General features: G+C 54.2%; 1 protein-coding gene across 1 annotated transcript; it reads left to right on the top strand.

The window, feature by feature from the left end:
• Positions 1-3,356: 3,356 nt before the first annotated feature.
• Positions 3,357-13,419, top strand: VPS18 (VPS18 core subunit of CORVET and HOPS complexes). Its single transcript, XM_003266744.3, has 5 exons — positions 3,357-3,791; positions 4,867-5,008; positions 7,850-7,941; positions 8,087-9,957; positions 12,069-13,419. Exons 1-5 carry the CDS (start codon positions 3,701-3,703, stop codon positions 12,792-12,794), a joined length of 2,922 nt encoding a protein of 973 aa, XP_003266792.2. The 5' UTR covers positions 3,357-3,700; the 3' UTR covers positions 12,795-13,419.
• The last annotated feature ends 12,284 nt before the right edge of the window (positions 13,420-25,703 follow it).

The raw sequence follows: 25,703 nt of genomic DNA, 5'->3' as shown, positions 1-25,703 counted from the left end.
AGAAAGAAAGAAAAAGAAAACACTAAGGAAATTTGAATAGAGTATGAACTTTAGTTAATAATAATATGTCAATATTGGTTCATTAATTTTAATGATGGCACCATACTAATGTAAGATATTCATAATAAAGGAGACTGCACATGAGGTATATAGGAACTCTCTGAACTATCTTCTCAATTTTTCCGTAAATTTTATTTTATTTATTTATTTTTTTCAGAGTCTCTCACTCTGTCGCCCAGGCTGGAGTGCAGTGGCACGATCTCGGCTCACTGCAAGCTCTGCCTCCCAGGTTCACGCCATTCTCCTGCCTCAGCCTTCCGAGTAGCTGAAACTACAGGCGCCACCACGCCCGGGTAATTTTGTTTGTATTTTCAGTAGAGACAGGGTTTCACCATGTTAGCCAGCATGGTCTTGATCTCCTGACCTTGTGATCCGCCCGCCTCGGCCTCCCAAAGTGCTGGGATTACAGGCATGAGCCACCGCGCCCGGCCTGTAAATTTTAAGTTATTTCGAACAGAAAATCTTTTTTTTTTTTAATAGAGACAAGTTCTCACTATGTTGCCCAGGCTGGTCTTGAACTCCTGGACTCAAGTGATCCTCCTGCCTCAGCCTCCCAAGCTGCTGGGATTACAGGTGTGAGCCACCGTGCTCAGCCCTGCTCTTGGTTTTCTTGAGGACTGCATAATACCGTCTCTTTTTGCCCTTAGAGGTCCTACATGCTGTCTTCAAGTCTTAGGTCAAATTCAACTGCTTTCTTACACAGATCCTCTCTCTCACTGGCCTAGCAGTCACCTGTTACCTGTCTCATGGTAACTGCTACAATGACTCTGAGGACTAGAGGCTGGTGCATATGTCTCTAGCTGTGAGTTCCCTAAGGCACCTCTGTATCTTCATGCTCAGAAATCACTGGGTTATTTCCTGCAGTTTCTATCAAAGCAAAATGTCTGCACTGCATCATTAGGGGCCCCCAAGTGGCCAGAATAAGAAACGCCAGCTGGGCGCAGTGGCTCGCACCTGTAATCCCAGCTACTGGGAAGGCTGAGACAGGAAAATGGTTTGAGCCCAGGTGTTTAGATGAGCTATGATCACATCACTGCACTCCAGCCTGGGTGACAGAGCAAGATCCCATCTCTAAAAAAAGTTCTGAGGGATCCAGAGAGGCTTCAAGGAGGAGGAGGACTTGAGAGAGACTGTCAGATGAAAGTCACATTTAGAGTTTATTAAGCACATGCTCCATGTTGGGCATTATACTATAGCAGTGAGCTTTCATGTGGATCACTGCATTTACTTCTCAGCACAGACCTACTAGGTAGGTATTTGTCTCTGTAGATGAGGAAACTGAAGCTAAGAGCATCAACTGTGCAGTGTCACAGCTAGCAAGTGGCTGGGCAGGGATAAGAGATACAGCTTGCCCTTGGAGATCATACATGCACTTCAAGTCTTGGGTCAAATTCAACTGCTTTCATACAGGAATCCTCTCTTTTGATGCCCTAGCAGTCATCCCTTACCTGTCTCATTGCAACTGCCACACTGATTCTGTGGCTCTCAAAGAATCCAAAGTCCAGTCTAAGAACTGAAGAATGAGTAGGTGGAAATGCACTGTGGTAATCAACGCATAAGGGAGACTGTACTGAGTCTGCCACAAATGGTCCACCCAGGGCCTATCCCATACATCCCGGAGAGCAACGGAGCCCAACAATGAGGTGCTGGGGTCCCTGAGGCCGTAGCTGGAAGTACTCTGTGTCCCTAAGGCAGCACTCCTATGCTGACCTCCAACTGCTGATGGGCTCCATGCAGCAGGGATAACCCTCTGCACAGTCCAGACCTGAGGGCAGATGGCAGGTGACCTGGGGGTGAAGTGTTATGTATGGAGCAGGGCAGCTCCCTGTCTGGGATCACTTTTCTTAGAGGAAGCCTCCTGCCTATTGTCCTGCTCCTGGACTTCCCTCCTGGGACCTGGCAACCTCAGGTGTGAAGGCTGCATTGAGGCTGCAGGCTTGGTCAAGAGAGCAGGACCCTGGTGCGAAGGGAAATGAGCCTGGACGGCATAATTTTTACCTGCCCCAGGGCTAGTGCCCCTCCAAGCCAGAGAGCCCAGATAGCCCTCAGTGGGGCTGGTGAGAGTCACAGTTCTCCGCACGTGGCCAGAAAGTTGAGCAAGAGTAACCCAACCACATAAGGTATGGTGCAAACCTGGAACTTCTGAGAGCAAACAGATGCTCTTAGTTGTTAGGCGGGGGCCGCCCAGCAAAGCCAGGACGGTGGCGACCCTAGTCCAGAGCCTTCCACTTTAGCAAGGTAGAATCCAAGGGCCCCAGAAGGGAACAGACTCCATCTGGGTCGCCTAAGCAGGTGAGAGAGGAAAACCCAACCACAGTCGCGCCCCAGCCCTCGCAGGTCCCTGGCTGAGGACTCCCCTCTCCACCTCAGGCTGGGTGGCCCCCGCCTTCACGCTTGCTCCCACTTGTCCCTCGTTTTGCTAGGCTTGGCAGGTATTTGCTCCCCGCTCCTTCACGCTCTCACGGTGCCGTGGCTACGTCGCTGGGTATGCCCCCCCAGCCAGAGACATCTTCCGTCTTGTTCTCTGCCACGTCCCCAGAGCCTAGAACAGTGCTTGGCACAGAGTGGACGCTCATTCGTGGAGCAAGCGCCCGATGGATAATCCATCACTTGCTTTTCTAGTATGAATGGTCTATTTACAGGCCCAGCGCCCCTGCTGGCTTACGACCTTTTCCAGGGCGGGGAGGGGCTGTCCTCATCTCTGTGACCCCAGCGCCCCGCCCAAGGCCTGGCACAGAGTAAGTGCTCAACCACATTTTGGTGAATGAGTGAATGGAAGCGGCCCAGCAACCCTGAGCCAAGGAGCCACTGTGGGGCAGGTCAGGGCGGTTCCTGGCACAGCGCTTCCGACTAGCCTGGCCACCAGCTCTGCGGTCTCCTGGAAGCTGGGGGGCCTTTGGGTAAGGGAGAAGAGTGGCCAGGACTTGTCTGCGTGTGCCCGGTGACGGTGGGATCGAGACAGCGATTGGATTGAGGAACGGGAGGTTCCCCGAGGCTGTTTAGAGAGGCGGGAGCGGGAGCTGGTCAGGGAGGCTGGACAGAACATCTGAGGGAGCGGAGCTTGGGCACGAAAGCCAGGACTGGGCGGCGCGGGGCGGGTGGGGAAGGCCGGCTGAGAAAGCCGGGATTGCCTCCTGGTGTCAAAGTTCGGAACTGCAGCAGGATCCTGGGGGCGGGGCTTGTGTTCAGCAGCACCCGCCACGCGCCCAGCCCTCAGCCCTCGTCTCGCCTTCTGCTGGCGGGCCCGGAGACGTTGTGCGCCAGCGTACGTGCGCCTCTGAGAACCCGGAAGTTACGTTTTAGGCCCGCGTCACGGGGGCGGGAGTCAGCTGAGCTGCCGGGGCGACGTTGGGATCACCTGGGACCGGCTGAAGGGAGCTTGTGATCTTCTGTAGCGGGGGCGGGGAGTAGGGTGCAAGACTGCGCCAGATTCAAGGGCGAGGGCTGCCCGATTATCTTGCTGCATAAGGCAAGAGCAAGAGGATCCTCAGGATTTTAAAGAGGAGGCGACGGCTGCAGGTTCCCAGGATCTGTCAGAGGCTGGGGAGTTACAGCTTCCATTCTGGGGCGACGGGGACCCCGGGGGGTAGCCCTTTTGTAATCCCCAGGCCCCGGACAAACAGCCCAGAGGCCGGGCACCATGGCGTCCATCCTGGATGAGTACGAGAACTCGCTGTCCCGCTCGGCCGTCTTGCAGCCCGGCTGCCCTAGCGTGGGCATCCCCCACTCGGGTAAGGAAGAGGAGGGTGCCGCTGCCCCTTTCGGCTCTCCTAGCATTTGCTTGGGAGCAGTGGGGAGGGCAGCTCCAAGAGCTCGGGGTCATCCCCTGGGCCATGCCTTCCGGGTGTAGGCCCCTGATTCTCCTCAGGCTCTCTTGGCCCCCAGCTGGTGGATAGTCGAAGTTTGAAAGAGCAACGGGAGCTGCCGCGTGATCTAGGCTCTACCGCTAGGGTCCTTTTGAGAGGGAATTGGGGCCCAGATAAGGAAGTACTCACCTACAGGGCGCAGTTGGGCTGTTGGGAGAACTTAGAATGGGCTCCCGGCTTCTGCTGATGCTTTTCCCACCAGGCCCCTTCTGGAGGTGGGAGGGAAGGAATGGACAAAGAAAGTGGTGAAGGCGGAATATTGCAGAGGAAGAAGGGAGGGTCCCAGAGGGAATTTTGTCGCTGAACGGGGAAAATGGAGATGAAATCTTTTCGGCCTTGGCTATAGCTGGGTGCAGCCTGGAGTTTTGGGACGTTTTTGTAGAAAGTAGTGAGTCTCCAGGAGAATGAGGGCATAGGGAGCCCTGGGAAACTGTTCCAGTGAGTGGTGTTAACGAATTGCAGCTGCTTTCACTCTAGTCTTTACCCTCATTCAATGCTCAAAATATCCCAGCACTTGCCAACTCTACACTGAGGCTCATTACCGCATGGGCAGGGAGGGGGGCAGAGAATGGGGCTATACTACTTCAGTTAAGCTGGGATTGCTGGGCCAAAGACCTGATAAGGGAAAGTACCCAGATCACCAGTCCCGTCTCACCCCCACGCAGCCCCATTACCACTGGGAGCAGGTATATCATGCTGAGACAGCATCTTAAGGGTTCAAAGAATCAACCCCTCACTGCTGTCAGAGTGTGGAAGGAGCTCCAGACCTCTATTGTAAAGGTGACCAGCAAACGACTTGATATCAAACTATTTGTTAACCAAGGTCCTGGGGATAGGAATATGTCAGGAAAGTGGCGAGGAGCACTGTGGTGTTTTTTCTGCCTCTCCTTGCCCTTCACCTGTCTCTTCCATAGCTAATCTTGTCATTCCTTACCTGTAGGGTATGTGAATGCCCAGCTGGAGAAGGAAGTGCCCATCTTCACAAAGCAGCGCATTGACTTCACCCCTTCCGAGCGCATCACCAGTCTTGTTGTCTCCAGCAATCAGCTCTGCATGAGCCTGGGCAAGGATACACTGCTCCGGTAATCAAGGGCTCACAGAGCTTAGCAGTAGGGACTAGAGAGGTGTTTGGGGACTATTAACTCACTGGGCCTTTCTTCTCTTCCAGGCAAGTAAAGCAGTGAATTTGGAGTTTTCAGGAAATATCCTATCCCTTTCCAAAGAGAACCAATACAGGGTAGTGGTTAAGAATCTGGCCTGGCAGGGCATGGTGGCTCACACCTATAATCTCAGCACTTTGGGAGGCCAAGACAAGAGGATCACATGAGATCAGCAGTTTGATACCAGCCTGGGCAACATAGTGAGACCCCCGTCTCTACCAAAACAAATTTTTAAAAATTAGCCAGGTGTGATGGTGCAGTCCCAACTACTGGGGAGGCCGAGGCAAGAGGATCACTTGAGCCCAGGAGTTCAAGGCTGCAGTGAGCTGTGTTTGCACCACTGTACTCCTGTCTCTTAAAAAAAAAAAAAAAAAAAAAAAGCCAGGCACAGTGGCTCACACCTGTAATCCCAGCACTTTGGGAGGCTGAGGAGGGTGGATCACCTGAGGTCAGGAGTTCGACACCAGCCTGGCCAACATGGTAAAACCCTGTTTCTACTAAAAATACAAAAATTAGCCAGGCATAGTGGCAGGCGCCTGTAATCTCAGCTACTGGGGAGGCTGAGGCAGGAGAATTGCTGGAACCCGGGAGCTGGAAGTTGCAGCGAGCTGAGATTGCACCATTGAACTCCAGCCCAGGTGACAACAGCGAGACTCTGTCTCAAAAACAAAAAAAAAAAAAAAAAAAAAAAAAAAAGGAAAAAAAAAAAAAACTGTTTAGGAGTGTAGACTTAAGAGTATTGATTGCAGCATTCTTGTGGTAGGAAAAACTGGATCCATGCTGAATGCTCATCAATAGGAAAATGGTGTTTAAACTGTAGTTCAGCCATAAAATAGAATATAATGCAGTTGTTTAAAAAAATGAATTTTCCTGGCTGGGCGCGGTCGCTCACGCCTGTAATCCGAGCACTTTGGGAGGCCAAGGCAGGCAGATCACCTGAGGTCGGGAGTTCAAGACCAGCCTGGCCAACATGGAGAAACCCCATCTCTATTAAAAATATAAAATTAGCAGGGCGTGGTGGCAGGTGCCTGTAATCCCAGCTACTTGGGAGGCTGAGGCAGGAGAATGGCTTGAACCCGGGAGGCAGAGATTGCAGGGAGCCGAGATCGTGGTCACTGCACTCCAGCCTGGGTGACAAGAGCAAGACTCTGTATGAAAAAAATAAATAAAAGAGTTATCCTGGAAAGCTGGGTTTGGGGGTAAAAAAAACCAAGTTAGAGCTATATCAATTGACTAGTGGAATGTTCATAAAACATCATTAATTTAGAAAATTTACAAATGAAGACACATACACATATATGCAATATGAAGGCATTTTTGTAATGACAGCAACAAAACCACCCTATTTATGAGTATGAAAAAAGATGTTAACATGAATTTTCTCAGTTGGGAATAACAGGAGTTTGAGAAGAAAATTAAGTCATTCTTTATACATCTTTGCATCGATTCTTTAGTTAGAACAAGGATATAATTTGGAAAGAATTTCATAAGGAAAATATAAACAGGAGTACTCCTCAAGGTTTTTGTCAAGATTAATTGAGATAATACTAGATTGATGAAACTCTTGGCATGGTGTATATAAAAGTGCCCAGTAACTATGAGCTACTCTTTGTTGTTCCCTTCTTACCTCAGCAATCTGGGATATCTCTGCCTATCTTCCCAGATGCACTGGAAATCTTTTTGTTTTTTCTCTCAAGTCTGATTGATTCTTTTTTGAGCAGAGGGGAAAAACTTCTTAGTGATTTCTCAAAATAAGGTGAGGGAGCTTGCAGAGCTGAGAGGGTTTTTGTTGTTTTCTTTTCTCTTTTCTCTTTTTTTTTTTTTTTTTTTTGAGACAGAGTCTCGCTCTGTCACCCAGGCTGGAGTGCAGTCCCGCGATCTTAGCTCACTGCAAGCTCTGCCTCCCGGGTTCACGCCATTCTCCTGCCTCAGCCTCCCCAGTAGCTGGGACTACAGGCGCCCGCCACCGCGCCCGGCTAATTTTTTATATTTTTAGTAGAGATGGGATTTCACCGTGGTCTCGATCTCCTGACCTTGTGATCTGCCCACCTCGGCCTCCCAAAGTGCTGGGATTACAGGCGTGAGCCACCGTGCCTGGCCTGTCTTTTTTTTTTTTTTCCCCGTTTTTGTGGAGAACACGGTCTTGCTTTATTGCCCAGGCAGGTCTCAAACTCCTGGGCTCAAGCTATCCTCTGGCCTCTGTCTCCCTTAAAGCTGAGATGACAGGTGTGAGCCACTGCACTTGGCAAGAGTTCTTAAGTAGGGCCCTGTATATTTTTCAGGGCTACTCCATAGACAGAGCTGCTGTATTCAGCAATTTCTTTCTTTTTTTTTTTTTTTTTTTGAGATGGGGTCTCACTCTGTTGTCCAGGTTGGAATGCAGTGGTGTAGTCTCAGCTCACTGCAACCTCTGCCTCCCGGGCTCAGGTGATCTCCCACCTCAGCCTCCCAAATAGCTGGGACCACAGGTGTGTACCACCACACCTCGCTAATTTTTTTGTATTTTTTTGTAGAGATGGGATTTCGCCATGTTGCCCAGTCTGGTCTCAGACTCCTGAGCTCAAGCAGTCTACCCACCTCGGACTCCCAAAGTGTTGGGATTACAGGCCTGAGCCACTGCACCTGGCCTGTATTCAGCATTTTATGCGTAGATGTAGATTTCAGGGAAGAAAGTCTATGGCTTTTATCAGATTATTAAAGAGGATCATGATCCAAAAAAGGATCTTCCCTTCTCTAGAGTGATGGTGACGCTTGTCCCCACAGCATTGACTTGGGCAAGGCAAATGAGCCCAACCACGTGGAGCTGGGACGTAAGGATGACGCAAAAGTTCACAAGATGTTCCTTGACCATACTGGTAAGTGACAGTGGAGATCTGAGGAGGGGGTCTCTGGTCAGTCACTGCCTGGGTGGGTGGGCTCTGAGGGTGGTGTGGGGGCCAGGAGGAGGCTGAGGGTGGGAATGGCATCATCCACTGGGGCGCCATGCTCTCCCCACTCCAGGCTCTCACCTGCTGATTGCCCTGAGCAGCACGGAGATCCTCTACGTGAACCGAAACGGACAGAAGATACGGCCACTAGCACGCTGGAAGGGGCAGCTGGTGGAGAGTGTGGGTTGGAACAAGGCACTGGGCACGGAGAGCAGCACAGGCCCCATCCTGGTCGGGACTGCCCAAGGCCACATCTTCGAAGCAGAGCTCTCAGCCAGCGAAGGTGGGCTTTTTGGCCCTGCTCCGGATCTCTACTTCCGCCCATTGTACGTGCTAAATGAAGAAGGGGGTCCAGCACCTGTGTGCTCCCTTGAGGCCGAGCGGGGCCCTGATGGGCGTAGCTTTGTTATTGCCACCACTCGGCAGCGCCTCTTCCAGTTCATAGGCCGAGCAGCAGAGGGGGCTGAGGCCCAGGGTTTCTCAGGGCTCTTTGCGGCTTACACGGACCACCCACCCCCATTCCGTGAGTTTCCCAGCAACCTGGGCTACAGTGAGTTGGCCTTCTACACCCCCAAGCTGCGCTCTGCACCCCGGGCCTTCGCCTGGATGATGGGGGATGGTGTGTTGTATGGGGCATTGGACTGTGGGCGCCCTGACTCTCTGCTGAGCGAGGAGCGAGTCTGGGAGTACCCAGAGGGGGTAGGGCCTGGGGCCAGCCCACCCCTAGCCATCGTCTTGACCCAGTTCCACTTCCTGCTGCTGCTGGCAGACCGGGTGGAGGCAGTGTGCACACTGACCGGGCAGATGGTGCTGCGGGATCACTTCCTGGAGAAATTTGGGCCGCTGAAGCACATGGTGAAGGACTCCTCCACAGGCCAGCTGTGGGCCTACACTGAGCGGGCTGTCTTCCGCTACCACGTGCAACGGGAGGCCCGAGATGTCTGGCGCACCTATCTGGACATGAACCGCTTCGATCTGGCCAAAGAGTATTGTCGAGAGCGGCCCGACTGCCTGGACACTGTCCTGGCCCGGGAGGCCGATTTCTGCTTTCGCCAGCGTCGCTACCTGGAGAGCGCACGCTGCTATGCCCTGACCCAGAGCTACTTTGAGGAGATTGCCCTCAAGTTCCTGGAGGCCCGACAGGAGGAGGCTCTGGCTGAGTTCCTGCAGCGAAAACTGGCCAGTTTGAAGCCAGCCGAACGTACCCAGGCCACACTGCTGACCACCTGGCTGACAGAGCTCTACCTGAGCCGGCTTGGGGCTCTGCAGGGGGACCCAGAGGCCCTGACCCTCTACCGAGAAACCAAGGAATGCTTTCGAACCTTCCTCAGCAGCCCCCGCCACAAAGAGTGGCTCTTTGCCAGCCGGGCCTCTATCCATGAGCTGCTCGCCAGTCATGGGGACACAGAGCACATGGTGTACTTTGCAGTGATCATGCAGGACTATGAGCGGGTAGTGGCTTACCACTGTCAGCACGAGGCCTACGAGGAGGCCCTGGCCGTGCTCGCCCGCCACCGTGACCCCCAGCTCTTCTACAAGTTCTCACCCATCCTCATCCGTCACATCCCCCGCCAGCTTGTAGATGCCTGGATTGAGATGGGCAGCCGGCTGGATGCTCGGCAGCTCATTCCTGCCCTGGTGAACTACAGCCAGGGTGGTGAGGTCCAGCAGGTGAGCCAGGCCATCCGCTACATGGAGTTCTGCGTGAACGTGCTGGGGGAGACTGAGCAGGCCATCCACAACTACCTGCTGTCGCTGTATGCCCGTGGCCGGCCGGACTCACTGCTGGCCTATCTCGAGCAGGCTGGGGTCAGCCCCCACCGGGTACATTACGACCTCAAGTATGCGCTGCGGCTCTGCGCCGAGCATGGCCACCACCGCGCTTGTGTCCATGTCTACAAGGTCCTAGAGCTGTATGAAGAGGCCGTGGACCTGGCTCTGCAGGTAAGCCAGTGTGTCTTGACCCCAGCTGGGAGAGGGACCCAAAGAGCAGTAGCTTTAGATGCAGAAGGGCTTGGGGGGCCATGGCTAGAGGGTGCTGGCTTCCTTTGCAGAGAGGGAAGGTTAAGAGCATGGACTGTTAAGTCAGATTTGAATTCTAGCTATGCCACTTACTAAGCTGTGTGACCTTGGGTTAGTTTCTGAACCTCTCTGTGCTCAGATTATTTGGCCACAAGAGGGGGTCAGTGTTATAGTACATTTACCTCATAGGGTTGATAAAGTTCTGTGTATGAAAAGTACTCAGGACTGGGTGTGGTCACTCGCGCCAGCACTTTGGGAGGCCGAGGCGGGCAGATCACAAGGTCAGGAGTTCGAGACCAGCCTGACCAACATGGTGAAACCCCATCTCTACTAAAAATATAAAAATTAGCCGGGCATTGTGGTGCGTGGCTGTAATCCCAGCTACTCAGGAGGCTGAGGCAGGAGAATCACTTGAACCCGGGAGGTGGAGGTTGCAGTGAGCTGAGATCACGCCATTATACTCCAGCCTGGGTGACAGAGCAAGACTCCGTCTCAAAAAAAAAAAAGAAAAAGAAAAAGAAAAGAAAAATACTCGGCTGGGCTCGGTGGCTCACGCCTGTAATCCCAGCACTTTGGGAGGCCGAGGCGGGCGGATCACGAGGTCAGGAGATCGAGACCATCCTGGCTAACACGGTGAAACCTCGTCTCTACTAAAAATACAAAAAAAATTAGCCGGGCGAGGTGGCGGGCGCCTGTAGTCCTGGCTACTCGGAAGCCTGAGGCAGGAGAATGACGTGAACCCCGGGGGGCGGAGCCTGCAGTGAGCTGAGATCACGCCACTGCACTCCAGCCTGGGTGACAGTGAGACGCGAGACTCTGTCTCAAAAAAAAAAAAGAAAAATACTCAGGGCCGGGGGCAGTGGCTCATGCCTATAATCCCAGCACTTTGGGAGGCCAAGGTGGGTGGATCACGTGAGGTCAGGAGTTCGAGACCAGCCTGGCCAACATGTTGAAATCCTGTCTCTACTGAAAATACAAAAGTTAGCTGGGCGTGGTGGCACGCATCTGTAATTCCAGCTACTCGGGAGGCTGAGGCAGGAGAATCACTTGAACCTGGGAGGAGGAGGTTTCAGTGAACCGAAATCGCACCACTGCACTCCAGCCCGGGCAACAGAATGAGATTCTGTCTCAAAAAGAAAAAAAGAAAAGTACTTAGAAAACTGTCTGGTACATACACGTTAGCAGAAGAGGAAGGTACTGAATTACACTTCTCAAACCATGAATTGTCACCTGCCTTAGCATCACATGAAGTGCTATTTAACATGCAGTTCCTAGGCCTGAACTCAGGACTTACTGAATCAGAATGTCTGGGGGCAGGGCTCAAAAATTTGTATTTTGAATATGTTTCCCAGGTGATTTCTTTTTTTTTTTTTTTTTTTTTTTTTTGAGATGGAATCTTGCTCTGTCTCCCAGGCTGGAGTGCAGTGGCCCAATCTCGGCTCACTGCAAGCTCCGCTTCCCAGGTTCACGCCATTCTCCTGGCTCAGCCTCCTGGATAGCTGGGACTACAGGTGCCCGCCACCACGCCCAGCTAATTTTTTTTTTTTTTGAGACGGAGTCTCGCTCTGTCGCCCAGGCTGGAGTGCAGTGGCGCGATCTCGGCTCACTGTAAGCTCCGCCTCCTGGGTTCACGCCATTCTCCTGCCTCAGCCTCCCAAGTAGCTGGGACTACAGGCGCCCGCCACTGCGCCCGGCTAATTTTTGTATTTTTTAGTAGAGACGGGGTTTCACTGTGTTAGCCAGGATGGTCTCGATCTCCTGACCTCATGATCCGCCTGCCTCGGCCTCCCAAAGTGCTGGGATTACAGGCGTGAGCCACCGCGCCCAGCCTCCCAGGTGATTTCTAACTTCACTAAAATTGGAGCCCTACTACTCTAAGTAGCTTTTACATAGCTGTGGCAGGGGCAGGTCCCCTTGCTTCCAGTAGTGCTGGGAATCCTGCCTTGGGGCCTCTCCTCGGCCATCTCTCTCTCCCATAGTCTCCATGTTGGGCAGGGAGGGGCTTGGCCCTAAAGCCCATGCTCTCCCCACAGGTGGACGTGGACCTGGCCAAGCAGTGTGCAGACCTGCCTGAGGAGGATGAGGAATTGCGCAAGAAGCTGTGGCTGAAGATCGCACGGCACGTGGTGCAGGAGGAGGAAGATGTACAGACAGCCATGGCTTGCCTGGCTAGCTGCCCCCTGCTCAAGATTGAGGATGTGCTGCCCTTCTTTCCTGATTTCGTCACCATCGACCACTTCAAGGAGGCGATCTGCAGCTCACTTAAGGCCTACAACCACCACATCCAGGAGCTGCAGCGGGAGATGGAAGAGGCTACAGCCAGTGCCCAGCGCATCCGGCGAGACCTGCAGGAGCTGCGGGGCCGCTACGGCACTGTGGAGCCCCAGGACAAATGTGCCACCTGCGACTTCCCCCTGCTCAACCGCCCTTTTTACCTCTTCCTCTGTGGCCATATGTTCCATGCTGACTGCCTGCTGCAGGCCGTGCGACCTGGCCTGCCAGCCTACAAGCAGGCCCGGCTGGAGGAGCTGCAGAGGAAGCTGGGGGCTGCTCCACCCCCAGCCAAGGGCTCTGCCCGGGCCAAGGAGGCCGAAGGTGGGGCTGCCACGGCAGGGCCCAGCCGGGAACAACTCAAGGCTGACCTGGATGAGTTGGTGGCCGCTGAGTGTGTGTACTGTGGGGAGCTGATGATCCGCTCTATTGACCGGCCATTCATCGACCCCCAGCGCTACGAGGAGGAGCAGCTCAGTTGGCTGTAGGAGGGTGTCACCTTTGATGGGGGGTGGGCAATGGGGAGCAGCGACTTGAACCCCCTTGGGAAGCCTGCCTCCTAGGCTCTGCTCAGTCATCTTGCAATTGCCACACTGTGACCACGTTGACGGGAGTAGAGTAGCGCTGTTGGCCAGGAGGTGTCAGGTGTGAGTGTATTCTGCCAGCTTTTCATGCTGTTCTTCAGAGCTGCAGTTATGCCAGACCATCAGCCTGCCTCCCGGTAGAGGCCCTTCACCTGGAGAAATCAGAAATCTGACCCAATTCCACCCCCTGCCTCTAGCAGCTCTTCTGTCCCTGTCATTCCCCACACACATCCTGTTCACCTCGAGAGAGAGAGAGCACCTTTCTTCCGTCTGTTCTCTGCGGCCTCTGGAACCCCAGCTCTTCTCCCTCAGAAGAAGCCTTCTCTTCCTCCTGCCTATAGGTGTCCCAGAAGTGAGAAGGCAGCCTTCGAAGTCCTGGGCATTGGGTGAGAAAGTGATGCTAGTGGGGGCATGCTTTTGTGCACACTGTCTGGGGCTCCAGTGTGAAGGGTGCCCTGGGGCCAAGGGCCTTGTGGAGGATGGTCAGTGATGGTGATGGAGGTGGAGAGCATTAAACTGCACTGCACTGGTGGCTTTGTGTCGATGCTGGGCTGAGCGGTGTGTGAGTGATCTCCAGGCGGGGCTGGAGTGTCACAGGGAGGCTGCCAGGCCCTACATGCCCCCACACCTTGGCACGCAGTCCTTCACCTTGTCCGCCAACTCTACCTCTCCAGGGCTCATTGGGGATTGCAGCCAACCAGCCTGAATTGTGAAGCAGGGGCTGTTCTTCCCTTTGGCCAGCAGATGGTGCTGCTCCCCACAGAATCCTTTGCTTTCCGGCAGCTGGGAGCAGTGATTTCTGTCACTCTATTAGTGCTTGCTTCTTCCCTACTTGTCGCAAGAATTTTCTTGGAGTCGGCCGGGCATGGTGGCTCATGCCTATAATCCCAGCACTTTGGGAGGCTGAGGTGGGCAGATCACGAGGTCAGGAGATCGAGACAATCCTGGCTAACACAGTGAAACCCCGTCTCTACTAAAAATACAAAAAATTATCCGGGCATGGTGGCAGGTGCCTGTAGTCCCAGATACTCAGGACGCTGAGGCAGGAGAATGGCATGAACCCGGGAGGCGGAGTTTGCAGTGAGCTGAGATTGCGCCACTGCACTCCAGCCTGGGCGACAGAGCAAGACTCCATCTCAAAAATTTTCTTGGAGTCTCCACTGTCTAACCATAACCTGAAGCCCCTCATTCTTCCTCCCTCAAGTAGCCCTCAGGCATGCTAGATTTTGCTTGCCCCTCTGCCGGCTTGGATCCCTGCCTTCCCAGCTTCTGCCTGGCTTTAAGATGGCCCTGCCACTATCTGCCATTTAACCACAATGTTGAGGCCCAGCATGAAGGTGAAACTGCTGTGGCCTGTATCCATGGCATTTGGCAGACATGTTTTCTCATCTTGCTCCTGTGACCTGCTCCTCCCCACAAATTACACATCTTTAGTTGTGCTAAATCCTAGGGAGTCCTGGAATGGGGTCTCCCCGTGACATCAGCAGAGCACCCTTTGCCCCATGGACCGGTGTTCACAGTGCACTGCCCAGCTCTCTGGGTGTGATCTATCAGCTGGCAAAACAGTTCCTGCAGTCAGGCCAACCTCACTGGCCACTGCAAGCTGCTTTCCCCTCCAGTCTAATCCTCTTCCTAGCCAGGCATGGGGTCTCACACTTGTAGTCTTAGCTACTTGGGAGGCTGAGGAAGGAGGATGGCTTGAGCCCAAGAGGTGGAAGCTGCAGTGAATTATGATTGTGCCACTGCACTTCAGCCTGGGCGACAGAGCAAGAACCCTCTTTTTTTTTTTTTTTGAGATGGAGTCTAGCTCTGTTGCCCAGGCTGGAGTGCAGTGGTGCAATCTTGGCTCACTGCAACCTCCGCCTTCCGGGTTCAAGGATTCTCCTGCCGCAGCCTCCCTAGTAGCTGGGATTACAGGTGCACATCACCACGCCTGGCTGCTTTTTTTATTTTTAGTAGAGACAGGGTTTTACCATGTTGGCCAGGCTGGTCTCGAACTCCTGACCTCAAGTGATCCACCCGCCTCAGCCTCCTAAAGTGCTAGGATTACAGGCGTGAGCCACTGTGCCCAGCCAGAACCCCACTGCCTTTTTTTTTTTTTTTTTTTTTTTAAAGAATTTTATCTCTTGCAATACAGGTTGAACTTTGCTGCAGAATTCCCTAACCACTAGAACAGGAGGATCTCTTCATGGACTCTGTTTGCTGAGAGGGCTGGAAGCTGCCCATTTTTGATGACCCCTCAGACTCCCATCTTCCTCCAGAAGCAGAAGTGGGAGCAGATGTCAGGGAGGGGTCCCATTGAGTAGAGGGCATCCTAATTCTGTTCTTCGCACTGTCCCAGGAGGTTTGGAGGGCTCCTGCTTCCTTCTGCCCATGTGGCCTAGGCTCCCCTTACACCTACCATAGTCAGCCAAGGGCTCAGGGTCTTTGTCCCTGGACAGTGAGTATAAAGCTTTAGCCTACCTCTGAAGGGGTCACTTTCTTAAAGAAAACAGACTGGGGCCTCTGTCTTTGCACATAATGGGTGCCTAATACATGTTAGTTAAACAAACACTGCCCTATTGCTCCCTGCTCCCAGAGGGCTTGGCTAAAGCAGCCTGGGACACCCCTGCCCCTTCTGTCTTCTCCTAAGCCAGCCCATCTGGTCCTAGGCTGCTTCCTCTTTCCTGGGAAAAGGCCCTAGGCTTCCCTGGCAGGGACAGAATAGGGTTCCGGTGAGTCAGGGCAACGGGAAGCCACAGCTCTTAGATCCCTGGAAGCCAAGCAAGACCTGGAATGGAGAGCAGAGCGGAGGCCCTCAGGGCTTTGGCCCTAAGCCTGGGGGAGGGCCAGAGGGGGTGGCGTGGGGGAGCAGCTGCATGGGCAGGGGCCAAGATGAATGAGCTACTCCTGGAGCGGTCACTGGAAATAGGAGGAGTGGCCACAGGCAGTGACGCTGGGACCAGGGCAGGAGGCCTGTAAACAAGGAAGCCACCTGGGGGAGACACAGGGCGGCCACTGGTCCTGGGGAGCAGGTGCTTCCTGAGGCCCGCCCTGGAGAGGGCCCTGGGGGCCGCCCCGCCGAGTCTGCAGTGGGCACTAGGGGGCGCCGTCTACCGGCTTCCCGAGCCCACAGCTCCCTACCCTGGCTCCCGGGGGTGTGGCCGTCGGAGGGTGTGCCGGCCCAGAGTCCCAGGCCCTGCCGGCCGGGCCTCTCCCTCCCTTCTGTCACTGCGGCCGACTGGCCAAGGGCACCAGCCCTGGAGAGGGCACCGGGCTTAGCGTGGCCAGCTCGGATGTGAGCTCATTCCCCCGAGACCACCAGTTCTAGTTCCTGCCCCTCCCCCAAAGACTCGGGTCGCAGGCTGGGGCCTGGCACCCACCCCAAAGGTTGGGAGGGGGCTCGAGGCCATCAGGCTCCAGGCCGCACTTGGCGCTGCCCCCTGGCGCCAGGGAAACAAAGGTTAGGAGCCCAGAGGGAGTTATCTGGCCCCACCGCCACCGGGTGGGGGAAGGGGGCCAAGAGGGGGCGCAGTTCCCCTCCACTCCCCCAGCCCTACTGATTCTTCGAGACACTTTCACAGGCGGAAATTCCCAGAGGTCAGAGGAGGGAAACGGTTAATTCCTTTTATTCAATGGGTCCCCGCTACACGCCTCCCCCCAACTTCCTCCCTCCACTTCCCGCCCCCCCCTGTGTGAACAGGAAGTGGAGAGGAAAAGGCTCTGAGCGGAGCAGCTGGGAGCAGGAGGCAGGGAGTGGGCGGCGGGCTTGGTGCCAGCCCTGCCCCTCATGCTTACTTGCCGGAGGGCCAGGCCAACCGCGGCCTGGGAAAGAACCTGCAGCCCCGCTGGCAAGTGGCAGTTGAACCGGGAAACAGCAATGTCCATGCCTTCTTTCCTTAACCTGCTCCCAGGTTACAGGCTGCTGTCCTCAGGGTGCCAGACATCTTCTGCTCAAGAGCCAGCTGCCCTGGCCACCGCAGCCCCACCTCCACCACCAGGCTGGGCATCCCGAGGCTGGCAGGCATCTCTTCAGGCAGCCGCCAGTCCTGGCACTGGCTCCCCCACTCAGCCCCTAGGCCCTGCCAGCCCTTTGAAGCTCATGCAGCGCTTCCTGTTTGGGGCGGGCGATGCCAGGGCCCCTCCCCCACCATTGTTCTGGAGAGACCATAGGTCCATCTGTTGCCCCATGGTGGGGCCCCTAGGCAGTGCCACACGGGAGCAGCACCACAAAGGACCCTGCTGGCAGCTTTGCTTATGTGGGGTGAGGCTGGGCCCTGCAGCAGGTTGAGGGTGAATGGTGGTCAGAGGCAGGCCTGGAGTGGGCAGTGGGATAGGAGGATGCTAGAAAGTTCTGGTGCTTGGGCATCTGGAGCCCTCAGCTTTCTCCTCCACCTGGAGCATGGAGATGATATTCAGGGAGCCATGCGTGCTGAAGCCACCAGGAGGGCCACCATTCTCATGCCTGGATTCCCAAAAGGAAAACTGAGGCAGGGGGGCAAACTTTGGTCTAGGATGGCCAATAAAAGGGCCACAAAATAGGGTTGTCATTTCAAGGGGATTGGTCTCACTCTCTGAATGCCTGCTAATTGAGTGCTTTCCTCCCCCTGAGCAGCTTTACCGTGGCTCAGCTTTCGCCTTGAACCAGCCCTTACTGAGCAGTCGGAAACCATACTGTGAGGTCAGGAGAGGCTGCACGGCCTTAGTTTGGTGGCCAGCAACCCATGTCCACTGAGAATAAACTTGGGCAGAGAAAAGGGAAAGGGGCACTGGTCTGGCCCCCAAGAAGGTTGCTGCTGCTTCTGGTTCCTAGGCTGCTGTGGCCAAAGGTCTGTTTGTGTTTGCCAGGTGCAGAGGCAGGTGCCTGCAGCTCACCTTCCCTCCATGGCATGATCTCCCAGCTCTGACCCTTGACCTGTTCCCTCCCGGCATCTCCACAGGGCTGGAAGGTGAACCCCACTTCCTTCACCAGGTCCTCTGGTTTCTCTTCCCAGGCCAGGACGAAAATGTTCATAACTCCCAGCAGGCCAGAGCTGCAGAGACCTCAGATAGAGACTGTAAAGTGCTGTGGAAGCCTTGTTCAAATAAAAACTTTCATGAATGTCCAGTACTTGAAATTGATATGCTGAGATTCTCCGATGGAAACTGGGCTGGAGGGACCCACACTCCTGTTCACTCAGCCTGTTCTCCTCTCCCATCTCAATGTCTCTCTCTCTCTCTCTTTTTTTTTTTTTTAAATAGAAACAACACCTTGCTCTATTGCCTAGGCTGGAGTGCAGTGGTGCCATCATAGCTGACTGCAGCCTTGAATTCCTGGGCTCAAGTGATCCTCCCACCCCAGGCTCCTGAGTAGCAAGGACTACAGACACCACACCTGGCTAATTTTTATTTTTTATTTTTTGTAGTGACGGGGGTCTTGCTAGGTTGCCCAGGCTGGTCTTGAACTCCTGACTTCAAGCAGTCCTCCCACCTCAACCTCCTAGGGTGTCAGGATTACAGGCGTGAGCCACTGTGCCCGGCCCCCTATCGCGATATCCATAAGATGCCAGGATGCCCAGGAACCCAATTTGAAAGACACTGTGCTGCTGATCCCACCTCCTGACTTTACAGCTGCTGAATTGCAGAAGACAAATTGGTAGCTAACAGGAGGCTCCATCCTGGATCCCGCCCCTGTGCATGAGATTCAGCCTTGATTAACGGTGTTCCCATGCTGGTTGTGAGCAGGGCAGCATCCTAGGTCCTTCTTTATATTCGTTTTCCATCTCCAGCCAAAATGGGTTGAACTGAGGAACAAGGACATACTCTGTAAAGGGCAAGTGCAAGTCTCTGCCCTGCCATTACCAGCATCAGGCTAATCAAGCCCTTAGAAACTCAATTTCTTCTCCTGTAAAATGTGAATAACTGTTACAGACCTGGAAAGGCTCTCGTGAGGCTGAAATGAGAGCGGTGCCGCCCATCTGTCAAGGTAGCCCAGGGCCTGGCACCCAAGCAGCCCCGGACACTTGCCCCTCTTCCCTTTTACTCTGTGCCTCATTTCTGTAGGCGTAGGACCCTGAGACCTGTCCCAGCTCGTCCCTCACAAGGCCCTCTGACTTCTTCAGTTATCAGAGTGGAATTGGAAGAAAGAAGCTTGCTTGAGTAGATTTTTCTGGTTTCTTGAATAATGGCAATTCTGAGGAAAAGAGGTTCAGGATGAGAATGAGAGGAAGCCCACAGGCATGTAGAATATGGCCACAGGTGGGACAAGAGTGCTTCCTTGGGATGGGGGTCCTGGTTCCCTGAAGGAAAGGAGACAGGGCACTACTCCAGCTCCAGGAGTCTCATAGGACAGGCCAAGGGGGCTGGGCAGACACCATGCTGGCCGCTGATCAGGCATGACTCCTCTGCCAGCCTGCCCTCGCAGGCCAGCCCAGAACTTGCACAACAGTCGGCCTGGCTGGCACTCTCCCGGGAGCTTCAGGAAGTCCCCCTTGTCCTCCCCTTGACCTTTGACCCCTTGGGCCTGCTGCCGACCAGAATATCAGGCAGATGTTCTCTCTTTTACCTTTTGTTCCTGGTCTTCCCCTCTAAGGCTGGAACTCAGAGATACCCCAAACCCCCACCTTCCAGCTCATCCTTCCCCATGCTCTCAGTGTGGACCAGCTGGAGCCTCCACTGGGCCGCTCTCCATGTGAGCCAGTGTGGATCCTTGGCCACAGCCAGCAGGACACTTGCAAGTGCCCCGACTCCAGACATCCTCCCAGGTGTCCTGCCTGACTACCTCCCTGTCCCAGGCCCCAGCAGGTGAAGCAGGAACATCAGACAGAGCCTCCTTCCCTCCCTGGCATCCTCTGAACAGTCAAAGTTGGAAGAACCCTAGATACCGTTCCACATTAAACTATGCACGCCTCATGGCACTCAGTTTCACAATCAAATAACTCCCTCTGGTTTTCTAGTGGAATTTTTGCTTTTGTTTTATAGGGTTTCTTGGCTTCTTTTTTTTTAAGCAATCAGTCTAAATTTGTCATCACACATCCCCCATTTCCGCCCCTAAGGGCCTCCTTTTCATCCCCTGGAATCTGGAAACCATATGTGTGGGCGAAAACCCCCCAGCATCCCCCACTGCACCCTGGCCCAGCCTGGCCTCCGCAGGGATAACCGTGTTAGCTGGGGAAGAGTCTACACTCCACACTGGGGCTAGAAAGGGAGTTTCTCTTTGGACCTTCCCAGCTGAAGCCATGGAGAAGCCGTGTGGTCTAGTGGTTAGGGCTAGAACAGATGGGTTCTGTTCCCGGCAATCTCTTTGACTAACACCAGAAGCCTGGGAAAGTCCCCTTAACACCTAAGGGACTCAGTTTCCCCACCATCTGAGGGGCTCAGAGTTTCACCAGCTAGCTCATCCCCTACCTGCCTTGGTGGAAAGAGTTTTTGATCCGGAGTTTCTGCTATGTCACTTACAAGCTGCTTGACCCTTGACAAATTGCTTAACCTTTCTGAACCTCAATTTCCTCATCTATAAATTAGAGACGATTATCATACCTACCAGCTGGCTATTGTTGGGATTAAATAAGAAAACATTCTCAAGGGCCTCGCACCAGACGTACTGTGAAAGCTCAAGAAGCAGGCGTTGTGATTGTTAATAATAAGTAGAAAGGCACAAAGAGGTGGGAGTGTGTTCGCAGTGAGTCTGCCCTGAGCCGGACCTGTCTGCCCCTGCCTCTCCTGCTCCGGCTGCCTTGTCCGGACCTTCCCTGGGCCTCGGCTGCTCTAGAAGGCAAGGATGCGTTACCAGTCATTGTGGATCAAGGCTGAGGCCTGTCTGCTCGTCCCTGTCTCCATGACGACCCCAGCCCCTCCCCTCCTTCCTTCCTCAAGAGCTTTCTGTTTACTGTAAACAGCTGCCCCAGCTCAGCCCTAGCTGATCCCCCCACACCCAGGGCCAGCCAGACCCTCTCTGAACCTGGCCTGGCCTGGTGTGAAGGTCTGCTCACTGCTCCTTGGGCTCCACAAGGCCTCAAACAAACTCTGTGTTTCCACCTTGCCTGGCCAGGAGGGGAGAGGAGAAGGGGAGGGGCCTGTTACCTCAGACCAGGGCAGCCAGGGCCTCAGAGACAAGGAACAGATGGGGCGTAATGGAGGAGGACCACACCAAGAGAGTTTGGTGGAGACATCTCTGGCTTGGCCTTAGACTGACCCGGGTTCAATTCCTGGCCTAGATTTGCTCACCGCATGACCTCAGGCTGGTCACTTAACTTCTCTAAGCTTCATTCAATTTATCGATTTGTAAAATGGAGATAATAATACCTCCCTCAGAGGGTTGGCTGCTGGGCAGATTGGTAATAATGCACGTAAAACCCCTGGCTCAGATCTTGGCACATTGCTAGCCTACAATGATGGTGGCTGGACTATTATTTCACTTTTCAGGTCCTCTCCTTCTGCTCAGCAACCTTGCATAAATCCCTGCCTGTTCCTTGACCTGGCATGTCTCAATCACACAGACCTGTACATACATGTGCACAAAACACATATACATGTGTACTCAGCAAACATATGAGCTGGGTAATGAAATGAAAACTCACAAGCGTATCTGAGGCACAGGAGACTCAATAAGAGCAGAGGAAAAGTCTGTTTCCTAAGCCCTTCCACAAGCCTGAGCTGGGAAATCCATGTGTGCCACCATCACCAGGGCACTATGGCTTCTTCCCTCTTCCTCCATTTGGCCTCCAGGAGTGCACCCACCCTCCCTGCCCAGCGGACCGCAGTGCAGGGATACAGGGAATGCTGTATGGGATAGCTCCCCTTTCCTGTGGGCCAAGCTTTCAGGGCAAGATGGTCTGGGATGCGAGGCTCCTGGCTCCCAGCTCCTGATGGGTCCAAGTTGGTTCCCTTGACTCTCCAGCATCCTTGGAAGTGCTGGCTAATTAATGCTGCCTTGTGAGATGAGATTTAGACCAGCCATTTCGCTTACCACCAGGCCCGCCCAGCAGCCCTGGGGCAGAACCTGGGGTTAAGCAGGGGCATTCATCGATTTGAGTCATTCCCCACAAGCCCATGAGTAAGTATGGTGCTGGATTTCCAGACCCCTGTCCCCTCCCTAAGATGCATGTTGGGGTCTTCCAGGGCTGGGTCTCTGTTGGTTGCAGGTACAGCCCTGGGGTTCTCTTGAGCAGGGCGTGGCAGCTGGAGGCTTTCAGGCCTAGCTAACTCCACTGCCTCCACATGCTCTTGCCCACAACCAGGTCTAACTGCAGCATTTGTGTGCTCACCCCAGCCTGGCTGCATGAGAAAGGAGAGGAGCCCCCAGTACTGAAGTCAGCCCCGCGGGTTGGGCTGGAAATCCCCCACTTCTTACCTTGGCCGCTTGAGGAAACAGCCTCCCGGCAGAGGGCCGCCTCCCGCCAGGGACTTTTCTCCTGGGGATGACATGGAATGCAGGGCAGCTACAAGGACCCTAGCCTCACTGAGCCACACATCAGCCAGCCTGAGGGGCAGGGGAGTGTGTCGGTCACACAGGACCACTCTCTCCCTTGCAGGGAGCTTGGCAGCCAGGGTCCTAGAACCCATCTGAGACTTACGCAGGCCTAAAGGCGGAACAGGGAGAAGGAGGCCGTGGGGACCAGTGGTGGCCAGGAATGTCCAGACTGCTGCGTGGTCCTGTATCTGGAGCTCACCAGCCCCTCCTCCACACTCCCTTCCCCCACCACAGCACCCAGCCTGAAACTGGCTTCCAATAGGATGTAAAGCCCTCACTGATCTTCCAAGATGGTGGTCTCCAGACATTTTTTTTTTTTTTTTTAAACAGATGGGGGTCTATGTTGCCCAGGCTGGTCTTGAACTTGGGGCCTCAAGCGATTCTCCTGCCTTGGCCTCCCAAAGTGCTGAGATTACAGGTGCGAGCCACTGTGTCTCGCCTCCCAAACTTTTTTGATTGTGAATATTTATGCATAGATTATACACTACAGTCAAAACACATATTAAATATTTTTATTTTTGTATTTTATATTTATATTTTTATATTTTATTATATATTTATATATAATATATATATTATATATATAAATTTATATTTTATATTTTATTATTAAATATTTTATTTATTTGTATATTTTTTTGGAGATGGAATTTTGCTCTTGTTGCCCAGGCTGGAGTGCAGTGGTGCGGTCTCAGCTCACTGCAACCTCCGCCTCCCAGGTTCAAGCGTTTCTCCTGCCTCAGCCTCCTGAGTAGCTGAGATTACAGGCGCCCACCACCACACCCAGCTAATTTTTTGTATTTTTAGTAGAGACTGGGTTTCACCATGTTGGCCAGGCTGGGCAAGCTGGTCTCAAACTTCTGAACTCAGGTGTTCCATCCACCTCAGCCTCTCAAATTTTTTTTAACTAAAAAATAAATCAAAATAGAAATCGCATTTCCTCCCATCCCCCCAACAAATGCCTCACTGGCCCCATATAGGCCACTGTGGAGCCCACTGTGTAGATAGAGGAAGGCAGGAGAGCCTCTCGGAGCAGACCATCACCCTACAAGAGGATCCAGGGCATGAGGGGGCAAATGATTTTCTTAATCCATTGCCAACCACAATTGAGTAACCCACATCTGAAGCCGTTCTACTTGTTGTTGTTAACTTGAAAAGAAACTTGGTCATCTTAGGCAAGGCCCTGTTGCTGTGGTGATTGTTGTGCTGTCAGTTCCTACCCCAAAGGCCCAGGCAGCCTCTCCCATCCTAGGACCACAGCACCCAATGTAGAAAGTGAGAGTTTATCGAGGAAGAACACCCAGCCTGTGTGTGTGTGAGTGTGTATGAGTGTGTGTGAGTGTGAGAGTGTGTGTGTGAGTGTATGAGTGTGTATGAGAGTGTGTGTGCACATGTGCATGTGTGCATGCACGTGCTGGCCCGGAGTGTGTCATTCTAACAGAACCTGCCCGGTGATGGCCTGTGCTTTCTGGTCTGCTTGTCTTGGAGGCCCCACTTGTGTCACATAGGTACTGAGACACCTGCATTAACCCTTCTGACGGAGTCATAAGAACCCCTGACATTGAATTAGAATCTCTCGTCTACATCCTCACCACATGGCTGTTTAGGTAGGTGAGGCAGGCATCAATTTGTCCATGGTGGCGGGCAGGGGACGCCCACAGCACAGAGAGGTTCGGGGAATTGCCCAAAGTCACACCATCTAGTGGAGCTGGGTCTCGCGTGTGCTCCCACCCTTCCTAGGTGTCTTTCCTCACGTTCTGCCATCCTGGTCCCACAGGGCTGCTTGACAGTTCAGAATTCTGGCCTGGGAAGAATCAGTTCCTAAGGGCCATGGGACCTCTCTCCTGCAGCTGGGGGGCAGCCTGCCCTTCCTACCCCAGTAGAGAGAAGGCAAGCCCAGGACCTGTCCTCGGACATGTGGGCCCGTGGATAACAATCTTCGCAGGAGCAGGGTCCCTGACGGTAGAGGAGAGAGGCCTGACTTTCCTGCCAAGGCCAGAGTTGCCCTTGGCTCCAGCTCGCCTGGCTGGATCTGGGGCCAGGGCTTCCTCCTTCATTCAAAAGCTCGGCCCTCTGAGGGTGGCAGTGGGGGAGGGGGAAGGGCTCAACCTCCAGCCCCCTCCCCCCGTCACTGACAGCTGTAATCTGCTTGGGAAAATCTCTTTTTTTTTCTGCACAGGAAAAAATATTAGTTGTCCCGATAACAAGGAAAACAAAATCTAGCGCAGGGCATCAGAGACTTCCTGAGGCGGGAAACAATGTCCAGTGGAGAGCTCAGTGGAGACGGCCCGAGCTGGGAGGCTGAGGGGGAGCTGAGAGAGGACACTGGTCCAGTCCTATCCGGCCAGGGGGGAGGGGGATGACAGATCGAGGAACTTGGAAAAAAGATTTCCCCCCAAAACCTTGAAGTCTGGGCTGTTGAGCTATATCCGGGAAATGATTCAGGACCAGAGCACGTCCCCGCCTGGGGCCAGGTCCCATTGACTCAGGTGCTCTGGGTCTACCTTTTTTCCCTCCCAGTCCCCTGCCTGCTCTCCCAGATGCTACCCCAGGCCTGGGGGCCTGGAAAGTGAGGCAGTAGGGTCCCTTTGGAGGTGGTGGATGAGGCCACGGGTGCCCCATAGGCAACTCCCGCCCCCTCCCCCCGGCCCCCTGCCCCCTACCCCCGGGGCATCTTGCCTTATCTGCTCACAGCTGCTTCCCTGAGGAACCTTCCACTAAGGGAGGGGGGTCAAGAAGAGGAGGACCTCTCCAAAAGGCCCGGAGACTCTGGTCCCCTCCACCTCTACCAGGAGACTGTGGCAGTGGGCAGCGGCTCCAGGAGCTTGCCGTCGGGGGGCTTATGAGGGAGGGGCTCCAATCCCAGCTGCCTAGCCGTGGGTGCCGGGACACTGGGCTGTTGGGTCCAGTGGGCGTGGCCCCTGAGCCCTGTGGGCCTCAGCGAACGGACAGGAGGAGGAACAGGAGGCCCTGTGCTTCCAGATAGCAGTATCCCTCAACCCTGGCTGCACACTGCGTCAGTGGGGAGCTTTTGGAAAATACCAGTGCCTCCAAAGCCTCATCTCAGAACAGTTCTATCAGGGCGCCCACAGGAGCTGCTCAGGTGATCGTTGTGCATGGCCAGAGTGGAGAACGCCTGCTCCATGGCCCTGTAACCCTTCAGTCACTTTCTGGCTGGCCCCCTCCACCTCTGCCAGCAGAACTGGCCCCTCCGTTTCAGATTGGAGCCGCTCAGAGATGCCCACCTATAGCCGGTGGCTGCCCAAGGTGCCCACAGAATTCCCTGCCCCAGCTGGAGGCCAGTTGCCCAACCCAATAGCAGGTTCTGGGTTACCCCCGCTCCCTCCCTCTGCTCCTTCTCTTTCCCCCGGGCAATGATGCTG

The sequence above is a fragment of the Nomascus leucogenys genome, chromosome 6, assembly GCF_006542625.1.
Source record: "Nomascus leucogenys isolate Asia chromosome 6, Asia_NLE_v1, whole genome shotgun sequence".
Lineage (NCBI taxonomy): Eukaryota > Metazoa > Chordata > Mammalia > Primates > Hylobatidae > Nomascus > Nomascus leucogenys.
Note: the sequence above shows the minus strand (reverse complement) of the source record. Positions and strands in the feature narration are given on the sequence as shown.

Bases quoted from the DNA above. Each gene is read 5' to 3' on its own strand.
- VPS18 (XM_003266744.3), top strand. From the start codon at position 3,701: ATGGCGTCCATCCTGGATGAGTACGAGAACTCGCTGTCCCGCTCGGCC. The intron at 5,009-7,849 runs GTAATCAAGGGC...TTGTCCCCACAG, and splicing joins GGCAAGGATACACTGCTCCG to CATTGACTTGGGCAAGGCAA. The intron at 9,958-12,068 runs GTAAGCCAGTGT...CTCTCCCCACAG, and splicing joins CCGTGGACCTGGCTCTGCAG to GTGGACGTGGACCTGGCCAA.